The sequence below is a fragment of the Cyprinus carpio genome, chromosome A22 (assembly GCF_018340385.1).
Source record: "Cyprinus carpio isolate SPL01 chromosome A22, ASM1834038v1, whole genome shotgun sequence".
Classification (NCBI taxonomy): domain Eukaryota; kingdom Metazoa; phylum Chordata; class Actinopteri; order Cypriniformes; family Cyprinidae; genus Cyprinus; species Cyprinus carpio.
In genome coordinates this window covers 5,899,544-5,915,044 of record NC_056593.1, presented here as the reverse complement: position 1 = coordinate 5,915,044, position 15,501 = coordinate 5,899,544, and the positions used below count along the sequence as shown (strand labels likewise).

Here is a 15,501-nt window from a genome sequence, read left to right as displayed (position 1 = left end):
CGGATCTAGAGTGACTGGAGCGCAGCGGCGGAGGCGCAGCGGAGAATCACAGCAGCACAAACCCACTGCGCTCATGGCACCAAGGAGAATGGAGACCAAACCAGTCATTACCTGCCTCAAAACACTCCTCATCGTCTATTCCTTCGTGTTCTGGGTGAGTGACCCTCATTCATTAGCGTTTTTGAGCGTTTAATGTTTCTGCGGCATGCTGTGAAGCATTTAAAGTGATTTATTATCATAATAAGGCGTTTGTTGCAATATTGCGCCACTGGAAAACAAGTGCATCTCCATCATGGCAGGGCTGGACCCCTCTGAGGCCATTGGAAGCACGAATATGATTCTGTATGTCACTGATTCTGATAGACAATGTGCATTTCAAGGTAAATCATGCAAAATATTAAAAACGCTGGTTTTTGGTGATGCTGATGGTCATGATGATGTTGGACATTATTCATAATGAATTAATATTAATGTTCAAATAAGGTCATTTGCAGAACATTATTCCTGATGAATTGAATGTTAATGTCCAAAAATGGACATATGCACTAAATTCAAAATTTTTAATTGTATATTAATGTTCAAATATGAGCGTATCCTGGATGTTATTAATTATAATTTAAATATGAATGCCCAAATATGGACATAAGCTGAATTTGATGGATCATGAATTGAAGGTTAATGTCCAAACATTGATATTTACTGAATATAATTGACCAAATCTGAACCCACATACATTTAAATTGTAAATAAAGTATGCATGTCCAAAAATGGACAGCTTCTAGACATTTAAAAGGTTTATTAGGGTTGCAGTGACCTTCATCATGTCATATGAAGTAAAGCTCTGCGTCCTCATTTTGTAGTAATGAACATTATTTTCTCTCTCTTTAAAAAAAAATTTATATAAAAAGCAAACAACTGAGATATCACACCCCCCCTACCGCTCGGTGTGTAATGACAAAAACAAAAATAACACATTTTTTTTTTAGTATTAATAGTAACACGTTATAATATAACTTTCAGAAATGCGTATAAGAAAATTAGGTAACTCTTCATTCACATTTCTTGCATAGACATGAAGTAAGGCTCTCGTTTCAGCATTATCTGAATCCAAAACCACCCATTTAGACAGAAAGAGATGGTCTGACTGACATGTGAAGCATCCAATCACAGTGTGTTTCGTTTTTCTTCTTAGTTAAATATGTGATGCAACAATTAAAGATCAGCTTTACCAGATTTGATGCTACTAACCTGGCAAACTTTGGCAAATCCAATGACCAGACTAAGGCTGAATTTGCATATCTAGGGTACATATTTGTATGTAAGTTGAATCTTCTCAACATTATGTAATGTTTTTAATGACTAATGCAATGTATTGTAAAGTGTTTTCGTAATAGTTTTGTGGGCGAAGAAAGGCAGTAGCCTGAAGAAATGGTTTGTTAAGAATTAGATAAATATTCCATTTTATCATTAATTATTCAAAAGAAATGGGAAAATGGAACAAACTGGCCGAATAATTGAGCACATGTTCTATTTGATGTGATTAGCAAGTGATGAATTACTGTACAATCAACACGATTCATTAAAATCTTCTGCATACCAATCTGACCTCAGATGTCAGTTTAAATCTCATGTGATTTTAACTGAGGATAAAACCAAGTTTATGAATCGAAAAACCCATAGCAATCTAAATATTTGATGATTGTCTGAGGGAATTCTGCATTGACTGATTATATTGCTTTGATTTTTCTTGAATGAGTCCTTTGTGAGATTTTCAGGTTCATAGAAGTGTGCATAGATTGCATAATTCTTTTGGGCTTCAAATGACTCTTCGAATGGTGACTCACATATAGTCAAATTCCAGAACGTGGCTCAAAATTGGCGTATTGCACTCTGTGTGTATCTGTTTGAACCTGTTTTGAGCTGAAGCCGTGTTTCCTCACAGGATTCTGGGCTTCAGATCTCATGTAGATCTCATCTCTAAACACTCGGGGTTTGTGTTAGGTAACTGTCTCCATCACATTTCCTTCTGTGCTCACTGGAGCATCAGTAATGCGGTGTGGCACATTCGCCACCAACCAGCGGCTGTGTAGCTCTCTGTCCATGTGTAATCCCACTCGGTACAGTGATTCAGAGCCTGGCCCAAATCTAGGCCGTCTGGACCGAAACACAGTGTATTTCTACTGTAGACCTCAGAGTAGATGCCATATTTATTTGATAAAAACAATACGTTGAGTTCTGCCTCTCATAGCCTTATTTTCATTCAAGTTAAATATGATTTAAAATGTATAAAACTGTTTAATCAAGAATCAAACTCATAGGAGTGAATTTGCGAAAAATTTTGCAGTTACGCAAGTAGTATTTCAGCGCAAACCCATTTTATTATTTACGAATGACTCAAAACTCTCTCTGCGGTAAATGTCCTGAAATAGCGTGGTTTTAATGAAGTAAGTGTCATTTTATGTTGAGTGCATTGTGTCATTTACGTTAAGTTGTTAAGTTCTGCCTCTCATAGCCTCGTTTCCATTAAAATGAAATCCAAATTGTCTATTATGGTTAAAGTTTGTGCAGTCTGAACCTTTTAATCTAGAATCGAATTCATAGGAAAACAATTTAGCACTTTCGCATGTAGTACATGGCTTGAACCATTATAAACAGACATAAACTGAATTGTGAGATTTCTGATGCACTGAAATAGCATATTTATATTGTGTAATCATCATTTTTCAGCACAAATACGCCTGCTTGTTTTTTATATAATTGTGCAATTTGCAGTCAATTTTGGGGGTTTAAAAGAGACATATATGTACATTTCCTCATTATAGCATCAAATGTCTAAAGTATGATCTAAAATCCATTATGACTAAAATTTGAACTGTTTAATGGAGAATCAAACTCACAGGAGCGAATTCGCTACAAAATTCAGCACTTTCGCAAGTAGTATTTCTGCGCAAACCCTTGTCTCTTTTTTAAAAAAACTCACAAATCAGTTTACCTCTGCATTAAATGCAGTAAAATAACATACTTTTACTAAGAAATTGTACTTTTTTTTAGCACGAAAATGCGTCCTTATTTTCATGTTGTATAATTGCACGATTTGGCTGAGGCATTAATTTTTTTGTTAAAAATAGACATTTAGGCTTTATACATTTCCTAGTAATTATGGAAGCAGTAATTCATCAAATGATGGAGAAGGGTGATATCTCAAATATATATTTGGATATTATTTTTATGCAAATATTTCAATGCACTTTGGCTTTTTAAAGAGACGAATCTGGTGCAACCAAAACAAATGCTATGTAATTGCTCTATTTGGCTAAAGAAATCTTTTTAGACTTTTTACTGTACATTTCCTGATAATTATGGCAGCTGTAATTCATCAAATGAGTTATCTGGAATATATATGAAACCAGATACCTTGTGCATTTAAGCACACTTTGAGTATCTAACCAAACGATACTGATTTGTCTGTTTTAATACTCAAAACAGACGAATCAGTATCGTTTGGTTAGATGTTTTGGCTGGTTGTTTGATTCACTTGTGTTTGTTGTAGTTTTTTGTATTTGTTGTACTTTTATCCAAAGCAACTTGTGGCTATAATTGAATGGGTACATTTCATTATGTTCATTCTTTCAAATAATGTTAAAATGGAGTAATTATGCAATTTAAAAGAACATTTGAAAACATTTCAGGTGAGCAGTTTCTGCGTTCTGCATTCAGCAGAACAGCTGAACACAAATGTTACAAATGAGCTTTGAAATTCATGTTGTGTTGAAAGAGGGAGCGAGCGAGGGCATAATTGAAGCGAGATGTGAACATAGAGGAAATTAGATAGAGAGCATGTGAGTGACGAATGAAAATGGAGTTGGTGTCATTTCTCCGTTCACCCATCAGCTGTTCTGGACCTGTTGGGTTCATTCTGTTCGTCTGAACACAGACAGACGGAGGACTGTGTGTCCTGCTGCTGTTGTTGACCCTCACAAACACATTCACACTCTGTTCTCCCAGAGGCAGATGGGAACAGATCAACTAGCCTGAGAAAAGACAGGCTGATAGGCCTGTTGCTTTGAACGAAATAACTAGTGCATTTCACACCCGGCCAGTTTAGATTGTATTTCACATGTTAACATGCTGCTATTTTTGGAGAAGATCTAACACCTTGAGTTAACCAGACATGACGCAACACGTTTCCAGCGTCAAGTCATTTTTATGTCATCACTGAAAGCAAAACTGCTTTAAAGTGGCACAGCAAATCATAACATGTTTGATGGTAATGTTACGTTCACGTCATGTTGGAATTAACGTAATTGCTAGTTTCAAACTAGTCAAAATCATGATTACAAGTTGAAAGGCTTTCGGGCTTTAGGTTCACAAGTTAAGTAGTTATTGGCTAACTCTACGTATTCCTGTTTTATATGTTGTTTCATTATAGGCAACATCATGTGGTGTGTTTTCTTGGTGTATTTATTATGTGAAGTTGGAATTCGGACCAAACTGATTTTTATGTGTGCGGAACTTGCAATTAACAACAAAACCACAAATTGGTGTCACTTGTTGCTATAAACTGTATTTAGTGGTGTACTCTGTTAAAAACAATAAAAGGTTAAGGTTCTTCATTGGCATTTATGGTTCAGCGAAGAACATTTAAAGTGCCCCTATTCTGGGTTATGAAAATGTGCATATTTTGGTTTTGGGAGTCCCCAACAACAGGTTGACATGCATGCAAGGTCAAAAAACACGTTCATTGTCTTATAATATGCATTTATTTTTTATCTTACTTTCTCTTATAAAGCAGTGTTTGTGATCTTACTTGCTCAATGACTCCCAAACGATTCGCTCAATGATTCAGCTTTAAAAATTTTTTCAAGCCCCTCCTATGAATGATGCTAATCTGCAGTGATTGGTCCAATTGGGTCTCATTTTCATTTAATCTTTTTGCCTGCAATGCATGATAAAGCAGCGTTGTATATTTATTTGCAGCCGTCGCGGCTATAATGCTTCACTGACGAGCCACTTCTTCTGCTTTTGTCGTGGTACTGCGGGGTAACACCAGCAACATGCCTGTGGACACTGCAGACTAGTGGTTTCCACGTGTACTGCACATCGACGCGGACAGCAACGCAGAAGTATAAATGAAAACTGATGCATAGCCTAGGGTCCGACGCAGAAGTATAAATCAGCCTTTTACATTTCAGATTTTGCTTTTCTACTGGAGTCTGCACGAAAATTAATTAAAACATTTTCTAATCCCTGGTTTAAACACTGATATTATCTAGAGATACAGAAAAAAACTCAAGTAAAGTGAAGTGATGTGACATACAGCCAAGTATGGTGACCCATACTCAGAATTGGTGCTCTGCATTTAACCCATCCAAAGTGCGCACACACAGCAGTGAACACACACACACACTGTGAACACACACCCGGAGCAGTGGGCGCCATTTATTCTGCGGCGCCCGGGGAGCAGTTGGGGGTTCGGTGCCTTGCTCAAGGGCACCTCAGTCGTGGTATTGCCGGCCCGAGACTCGAACCCACAACCTTAGGGTTAGTAGACAAACTCTCTAACCATTAGGCCACGACTTCCCACAATCAAATGTCTAATGATGCAATGTATTGATGTAACGCTTAAGATATTGATTGTTGTTGCTTAAGATATGTGTTCCCCTTAAGAGAAACCTGTATCTCTAGATCTTAAATTAGCATCAGGATTGCAGTACATTCATTCAGTTCAGATTTCAATGCAGTAGACATTATTAAAGCTTAGGATGTAAGGTAACACCTCATGCCACCTTTCCTCTATGTACGTTTGATAGAGAAAGACCCCGTGATAATAAGAATGCCTTGTTTTTCCCTGAAAACTTGGCAAATTCCCAAAGTATACTAATAATTGCTAAAGATAGATCATTGGCAAGTTTGCTGCAATAAATGCTCTTTATTGAATCACGCAGAGCTGAATCTTGGGTAGCTTTTTATTGACAAGTCAGCTTGATTGATTGAGCGTGTAATGTGTTCCCGTAGGTTTCATCAGCTCGGGATGTGACTGTATGACTTTGCAGTGTCTGTGTAACTGATACATACCAATGGCATGTGTCTATGTGTGATCCCAGAGTTCCCAGCATCTTAAAATAGCTAGCCTATAGGACACATAACAAGCAATGGGAGTCCTGTTCTTATTCTTACTAAACTCTCTCTGGCAATTAAAGGAAGCATATAAAATGGATCAATACATGGATCAATCAAATGTCTAATGATACAATGTATTGATGTTACGCTTAAGATATCGACTGTTGTTGTGTCATAAGATTACTGGTCTTATGTGTGACTTGATTTTTGTCTAATTATTTATTTTTCTTTATTATTATTTAAAAAAAGGCTAGGCCTATTTTTTTGGGGTACATGATGTGGAAATGAAGTGTTCATGTTATATGTTTCAGTTGTAATTGTGAGTAAATAAAAATGTAGCTGTTTGGGTAAATAAGGTACATAATATCATGATATCGATATATAGATTTATATACTCCTGAATTGAATCGTATCATAGAATTTTTTGAGGTATCAGCAAATATCATATTGCTGGGCATGTGAATTGATATCATGTTGTATTGTGATAAACTGTCTGATTTACATGCTATATATATATATAACTATTCAAATTCTAGCATAATTTAAGCTAACAGATGCTTTGTTACTGTATAGATTTGAAAAAAACTAAACTTTTTTTTGGTTTGCAAAAGTTAGTGTGTAAAATATGATAGCATTGTAGTTATATATGAACTTATAAAATAAAATGTGTTTAGCAAACATTTGCAGTGTTTAAATCCGAGTAAGTTACCGTATACCTGCAAAATGTTAGCGTCGCCATTGTTTTTCTCTGTTGAACTGGAAAATGGAAATGAATAAAACCAGTTTACCAAGCATTTGCAGAGTGTAAAGTTTCTTTGTGTATTTCATGAAATATCCAAAGAAACTTTAGATGCCTCAGGTTTGTGCTAGTTCATGTTGTTTTGTGTCGTAAATTAAAGGACAGTGCTAGTCAAATCAAAGATGTGCTGTAATTGAGTAAAATTGGTATCAACTACCGTGTCACCTTTAAGTTAGATGTGTTTATATTGTCAGAAAGGAAATTATACTGTTGATATGATATGCAAGTAATTAAAGGGTGCTACTGGACCTATTTGGCCAACAAGTAATAATTGGTGCCACTTGGAGATTCCTGGGTCGCCCTTCTCTTGAGTAATTTTGCTCTGTGTTATTAGCACTGGCAGTCTTGTTCATTACAAGCAGACAATTATGGGCTCATCTGGTCTGGTTAACCCAGTAGCCTTTGGTGTTATTATGGAAATGAGTGTCAAGCACCACAGCGCCGCTGATATATTCTGTCTTGTGTGTGTGGAGGCGTTGATGCTTAGCGACGATTCTCTGTTTGTTTCTCCTTAAGCTTGTTAATATTTTATCTTGTGTTTTCTTTTCCGTGTTATTGTTCCCTTTGGAGGGCAGAGGTGGAGTGATCAAACAGAGATTTATTCAGATAGAACTTCACCATCCAATTGGAAGGAACTGGGAAATTGAACTGAGATCTGATTGGTTCTGAGTGACTTTGTTGGGAAGGAAATTTGATTGAGGATTGCAAAGGCCAAATATCCCATTGCTGATTTGGAGTTAATGTGAGCAATGCACACATTGATTCTGAAAAGTGTGAGTGTCCTGCTGTAACGTCCCGTTAGTGTGGGTGTCATGGGTTTGGCATTGTGTTGAGGGCATTTAGTGGTGGATGAGATCTTTTTTTAGGTTAATCCTTGTCTGGATGTCTGAACTATACAGTCTGATTATGTGTGAGTGGATGGGAAATCATAACTGTTAAATGTTGCTCCTGTCAACCTACCAAGAAATCAAATGTGTCCTTCAGCAAGGACGCATTAAATTGTCCAAAAGTGATAGTAAAAGAAATATGGTTGAATGTTACAAAAGCCCTTTTGAACTTTCTATTTATTAAGGAATCATATTAAGCAGCACAACTGTTTTCAACATTGCTAATAATCAGAAATGTTTCTTGAGCAGCAAATCGGCATATTTGAATATTTTCTGAAGGATCACGTGACACTGTAGACTGAAGTAATGATGCTGAAAATTCAGCTTTGGAATAAATTACATTTTAAATGATATGCAATAGAAAACAGCTATTTGGAAAGTCTCTCTCGTCTGCATTCTTGGAATATTCCCAATTAGTTCCCTGCTGTGGAATTTAAAGATGACTGAAATTGCTGTCTTAAGGTCCTGGAATGACACCGTGAACAGTTTTTCACAGGCCTGCTAATGAAAGAGATGCTATTATTAGCTTGAGTCGTGGTGCTAGATGCTTGTGTTTGCTTTGTTTTGACATGGTGATCTTAGGTATGCTCGGTCATAAGTTATCAGCACGTAGCACAGGTTTCCTTTTTTGTGCAGAAATCATTTTTAACTTTAAAATTATTGATTTTTATATTAGTTATGTTGTGTAACTTTAAGCATGCTAGGAACTCCTGAGTTGTAGACTAGCTGTTAGCATGCGTGTTCTGACATGTCGAGGCTTTTGAGTCTATTTCCTCATCCTGGATTTAATCTAGATTCTTATAATTTCTGATGAATTGTGAGCAGCGCTAGCCTGTAAAAACACAATGCTAGTGTGTTAAGGGTGCCTAACAGAGCATTATGCTATTGCTAAGGTTTTTAGTACATTGCTAAGCAGGTGCTAGTGTTTTTGACGGTTGCTAAGTGGTTGCTTACTGGTCAAAGCCTAAAAGAGACCAACTAATCCAGCTGTTCTTGTTTCAAGCATAAATTGAACAAAAGTTTGTGAACCAATTTGCTAATGACACTTTCTCTTGTGATTATTGAAGTTCCCTTTTACATACTTAAAAAATAAATGCTTATTACAAAAATAATATACTTTAAAATTTTTATAATTTTTGACATACTTAAATAGGACTTAAGTACATCTTTATTCATAATTTCATAATTACTTCTGTTGCTTTGAAATATGGTTGAAGTGTACTGAAGTGTGTAAATAAATAGTCATTATAGTATACTATTTTTTTTAAGTACACTTAAGTGGCTTTTTGTTTCAATAATATGATCTGCGAGTTTTTTTTGTTTAATGTAGGCTACTTTTAAGCTTTGAAGTACACTACAAATGCACAATCAATACATTTTTTCCTTGTTGCTAGGGTGTTTCTGAATGGCTGCTAAGGTGTTGGGTGGTTGCTACGTGGTTGTTTACCGCCCAAAGCCAAAAAGAGACTAACTGCTCCCATTGTTGTTCTTGTTTCAAGTATAAATCAAACAAAAATTTGAGGCAATTTGCTAATGAATAATTTGAATTAAATAAAAACAGACACAAAATACCAATCCAAGAAAAAAAAAAACATAAAAATATATACTTAGGTGCAAACTGAATGTAATGTTTTCAGACACTGAATTGTGTTATTTGCAATTATTTGAAAACATGTAATAGTTTAAATTTATATTAAATGCAATCATTTGGACTTTAAAGTACTTTTGACACAGTAAGTAATTTGATAATTAATTCTATTGTCTTTAAAATGTTTAAAAGTGTACTACCAAATGTAGTGACTGTGTACTTATGAGTGTACTTAATAAACAAGTCATTATAATATAGCCTAACTCTTTTTAGTACACTCAAGTGGCCTTTTGTTTCAGTAATACTATCTACAAGTACAGTTTTTAAAAAATAAAAATAGTTTTAAGATTTGCACATTCATTGCAGTTAAGTGTACTTCTTTTTTTTAATACTTTTGGGAAACGCAGCCCTGTTTGAATGCACAGAAGTGAGTGAACACTCTCTGTGATGGATTGGTTCTGTCTTGCGACATTTGCGTGTGTTCAAATGAGCAGGAAAATAGTTCTATCCTACACAATTATTTACTAACATGAGTTATTCGTCCAATTCAATGCATTATTTTTTTGTTAAATAAACAAAATCTCTGGTAAATAAAACACACCTTAGTATCGATATTTTTTGTTTGCGTATCAATACTTTTGATACTCTCATCAGTATCGATACTTTGGATCGATACGCCCATCACTACACAGATGCACTCTGGGAATACCAGTTGAGGGCCAAAATTCACTGTCTTTTATTTAGAAAAGAGCTATTTGTCTCTGTCTGTTTTTGCTTTAATTTTCCACCATTTCTCTGTTTTATGTATCCATAAATCCATCTGTCGTTTCCCGCTAACCACCAAATACACAGTCAATTTAGTCCTGGACAGATCGCTCTGATTTAAGGCCCCGGCGGCCTCCATTTCCCCGTCAGTTGACTCTGAATAATGAGATGGACCTTTCTGCCCGCGAGACGGTGTCATAGAGATGCTGACTCTCGCTGGCCGTTTTCCGCCGACTTTGATTGAACATTTCTCGGAAACGGAGTTGGAGAGAATGAGGCTGAAAGGCCAGTGCCACTGACATCTGTAGATGGCCATTAAACGTGCGGCGGCCCGTCTAACCCACCCTCTCAGAACAAACAGCACTTATCGACGTGCCGCAGTGGATCACGATGATGTACGGCACTCTAATGGCCAAGAGAGAGAGAGAGAGAAAGAGCAATGGAGTGGAAGACAAGGGAAAATTACCGGCTCAATCTGAGCTGACACAATTTAAGACCGGGTATGACAACAGCCTTAGGAAGAAGGGAAGAAAAACAAGCTGAATAAAGAGCCGGGATTTTATTTTCCTTTATGCATTGTTAATCTTTTGGGGTTTAAAATTGAGCACTGCACTGTTTCTCGTGCACTGGAAAGATGTGAGACTGCACTATATAGGGAAGGTGAGCGAAAATGAGTGACTTTGATGACAACTACTGTGCATGAAAGAGGATTTCAAACAGGGCGGCAGAAGTGGTTCACAAAATGTTTCTTTTTTATTGTTATTTAATAAAAAATGTTTTCAAACAGGTTTGCTGTTCAGAATTTTTTTTTTTTTTTTACTTTAATCTTGTTATTTAATAAACGATTTTTCAAACAAGCAGATTTACAAAATGTATTTTTTATTTATTAATGTATTCATTAATGAAAGGGGTTTTCAAACAATAGGTGGCAACAACATTTTTTTTCATTGTTATTTAATAAAAAGTGTTTTCAAATAGGGGTTCAAAAGGGAACCACTTTTTTTATATTGTTTTTAATGAAAGGGTTTTTCTAACATATATGAACTTTTTTTGTGTGCATAAAAAGGGTTAAGTATATATATATATATATATATATATATATATATATATATATATATATATATATATATATATATATATATATATATATATATATATTATTTTAATAAAAGGGTGCCCGCAAGTCTGGAGTAACTTACAAATGAGCTTAGTTTTTAACAGTTAAAAAAAAAAAAAAAAAAACATATAGATATATATATTTTTCTAAGAAAAACTAAATAACAGTTAAGACACATCTGATGAAATGCTTCAATATGGTAAAGATGGCAATCTGCGGATCTTTTCTCATAGATGGACGTCATGCAGGAAGTGTCAGACTGTGTGATTTGTTGTTCTGGGGTTTCTCTGTGTTTGTTGTCCTGGGGCCCCTGTGTGACCAGATGCTTTTCCCAGCTTGACCGTATGAGAGAAAGTGCCACAGCAGCAAACTGTGATGTGATGCTCAGCTGTGTCCTGTGAGAACACAAAGAGTGTGTGTGTGTGTGTGTGTGTGTGTGTGTGTGTGTGTGTGTGTGTGTGTGTGTGTGTGTGTGTGTGTGTGTGTGTGTGTGTGTGTGTGTGTGTGTGTGTGTGTGTGTGTGAGAGAGTCACGTAAAGGACTAGCATGAGTGTGGTGTCACCTGTTGTTTGGTGTGCATGCCGTTCACGTGTCAGATTCTCACAGCCTGTTGATAGTGGGGGGGGGGAAGAATCTTGTATCAGCCAGACATCTAGGAGTCAGAGAGGAAGATGTCAGCAGTGCTTCACACACTATGTACTGTAACTTACACTGCGTAATGAGAACGGCATATCGAAAATATCACCTAATGTGCTTTTGAAATTGTTTATTTTTGGTAGTCCTGATATTAATGTTGTTGTTTACATTTTATTTATTTATTTAGTTAGTTTATTTAGAAAGTTATGGTCCTGCTTTTTTTAATTCATTAATTACATTTAAATTTAATTAAATGTATTGATTTATGTCCCCTTGGTTTTATTTCTATTTAGTTATTTTGCTATTTATAAACCGACTGATTTCATTTTATTGATTTTTTTATGATTCTTAATTCTTGTGAAAATCTCTTTATTTTAGTTTTATTTATTCATATACTGTATTTATTTGTTTGATTGATTGATTTTAATTAGTTATTTATGATCCCACTGATTTTATTTTTTGTTTGTTTATTTATAATCGTCTTAATTTTATATATTTATTTAGTTGGCTATGATCCCCGTCATATATTTGTTTATGACTCCCCCCCATTTTTTAACTTATATTTATTTATGATCCCCTTTGTTTTATTTTTTAGTTAGTCGTTTATTATTTCATTATTTTTTTATTTATATATTATTAGATTTTAACTAATTTATTTAATGAGTTATGATCTCCTTAATAATTACTTTATTTATGATCCATTTGATTGATTTATGATCCCATTGATTTTAGTTTTAATATGCATTTAAGATCCTCTTGATTTTATTTATTTATGTATGATCCTCTTGTAATTTTAATGTATTTGTACCTTTATGTACCTTTTTTTTTTCGTAAAACCCAGTTTGAAAAACCCTGAAATAAACTACTTATTTGTCAAAACTGTAAAAGACTATATTAAATTATTTGTGCGTCACATAATTAATATTCTTAAGCTTAGTCTTCACCATTTTGTGACGTCTGCTCTTCCTCTGTTTTTCACAGCCACTTTTTAAAAGTGAAGACATTAAATACAAAAGCATGAAAGTGATTATTTACAAAAAGCACACATCTATGGGATGTGAGATATGAGGTATTGTTTAAATGAGGACAGGCCTCACAGGAGCTGGACGTGGACGTCTGTTTGTTTTGGCATTGATGGGTGGATTGAGATTACAGCGGGTTTTGGGATTCCTGTTGCCATGGATACAGATTTCTCCTTCAGCTGGACTACAGCGGAGAAGATTTGTTGTGCTCAACCATCTCTGTGTAGAAACATAGTGAAATGTACAGCAGTGTACAGTTCCTGCTGGCTCTAGTTGATTGTGGCTGTTTGTGGGAACGTCCTGCAGTGAAGGACGAATCTGATATTTTGATTGCAGTGAATTAATGTTCTGATGTTTTGGGCTCAATAGTTAAAACAATTTGAGGGTCGGTGATTTTAACATTAATAGTGTGTAGAAAAAAGCTGTCATCTTAATAGAAAGAAAAAATAAAAGTAAAAACTAATCACAAATATTAAATTATATTTACTAATTATAATTAGTTTTCCCTTTTTCAAAATCTTTTTTTTTTATATTATATTATTTTATTTTAGAACCATGTTGTTATTTTAATACCACACTAAATATTTTTTAGTTATTTGGGCTGTGTGATTACAACAGTTTGGGGTCAGTGATTTTAATAGTCTGAAATTCTATTCTATTCTATTTTATTCTATTCTATTCTGTTGTTATTTTATTTTTCAACCTTTTTTACACTACGTTTTGAACCCATATTCCCAGTTAAAAAAAACAACAACTTAATATTGTTTTATTAAAAACCCTGATATTTATTTTTATATCATTACTTTTTTGTTTTTTTTTTGGACCCCAATTTTAAACTTCTTCACATTTAACTCTTTGAAGCGTATCAGTTGCACTCACATTATTAGACTTCAGCTGTTGGGGGTCAGTGGTTGAGCTGTGGCTTTAATTTATTTTATTTTATTTTTATAAATAAAATTTATTTATTTTGCCTTTGTGATTTACTTATTTATTTATGATCCCCCATACCCCAATTTAAAACCCCCTCACTAATTTCATTTTATTTCAAACCACAGATGAGAAGGATGCAGAGCCTGTAACTGTTCTGGTGCTAACTCTCTCTCTCTCACACACACACACACACACACACACACACACACACACACACACTTGTTCCCTTTGAGCAGATTCAAGGCCACAGAACAACAGTGGCTTTGATCAGGCATTTGAAATGCAAAGAGCAGTATGGTTTTTCTCCTGCACTCTCTTGTTTCCTCTCGCGTCCTCTTTTCATCAAAATGTCTCTCTCTCTCTCTCTCTCTCTCTCTCTCACGCTTCTCTGTCTGCGGTTTGAGTCGCACTCACTCTAGACACAGAGAAATGGAGAACAGCTACTTCCTGTTTGCAGCAGCATCCCTCTCTCTCTGATTTGATTAGCTTGATGGGTAAAATGTTGTGAATATGCATCAGTTAATCTGAGGCGTTGATGTGTTTCCTTCTCTCCTGAGGTTTGTTTCCCCTGTAATTTGAATTCAGTCCGAAGTAAAAATTAACGTTTACTTACCAGTTTGATTAGTAAGCAGATATTTGGGCATTTTAACCTGCTAATTAATATGAATATTTATATTTGAACTAGCATTTCAGACTTCATGATTTAAATGTGGTTTAAACTGTTGACTTACTTGGTGGAAAAAAAAAGATCTACGTTTCAAGATATTCTTATTATGAAAATGTATAAGTAGGGATGCACGATATATTGGCCACCATATCGGTATCAACTGATAAATACTAAATTTTTCTGTCATCGGTATCGGCCCTATAAGAAAATTTGGCCGATATCTTAAATGCAATAAATAATGCATCATTTCCTTCAGAAACACTTGACTTGAGATGACTTGTTTTCATTATTTATGCATTATTTAATTTTTTTTTAAGACTTTTTTATGATGAAATTTGGTAATGGGAGAGTAAAATTTTTTTTAAAATGTACACTGTTCAAACTAGGCTGCTTTGGGATGTGGGTTTTAAACTGATTTTTTGTAATCAGGCTCTCAAAAAAGTATATAAAAATTTGGATCTAGATTTATCGGCCAACATATCAGTTATCTGCATTCAAATAATAAAAATTATCGGTTATCATTATTGACAAAATTTTCATATCGGTGCATCCCTATGTATAAAACTATTTCATCTTTTTAAATATTAGATGATATTGATTGAATAAAAAAATGTTTTTTGTTTTATGTAGTTTATTTCAGAAAAACAGAACAATTATATACCCCCAACCCTCCACTCTGTTTCCATTTAAAGATGTGTGAATTTAAATTAAGGAAATTCTGAAGATAATACTTTTTTTTTATGTTATTTTTGTTGTTCATAAGAAATGTATAAAATAAATCAAAAAATATTATAAAAAAATATATATAATATTCATAATAAACATAAAAAAAAATATAAAAAAGATTTAAAATAAAAAAAAAAAAATAAAATATAATTCTTTCTTTTTCATATAAAAATACAAAAAAAAAAAAAAAAAATATAAAACATAACTCTTTGCTTTTTTTTTTTTTCATATAAAATGTTGTATT

The 15,501-nt window shown here is 34.4% G+C and overlaps 1 protein-coding gene across 1 annotated transcript in view; it reads left to right on the top strand.

Moving 5' to 3' along the window:
- LOC109070448 (tetraspanin-7-like) overlaps positions 1-15,501 on the top strand; it is a 28,622-nt gene continuing 13,121 nt past the window's right edge. The window contains exon 1 of the mRNA XM_042712296.1: positions 1-154. Coding sequence (XP_042568230.1) covers positions 74-154 — 81 coding nt within the window. The 5' untranslated portion in view covers positions 1-73. The remainder of the gene's footprint in view (positions 155-15,501) is intronic.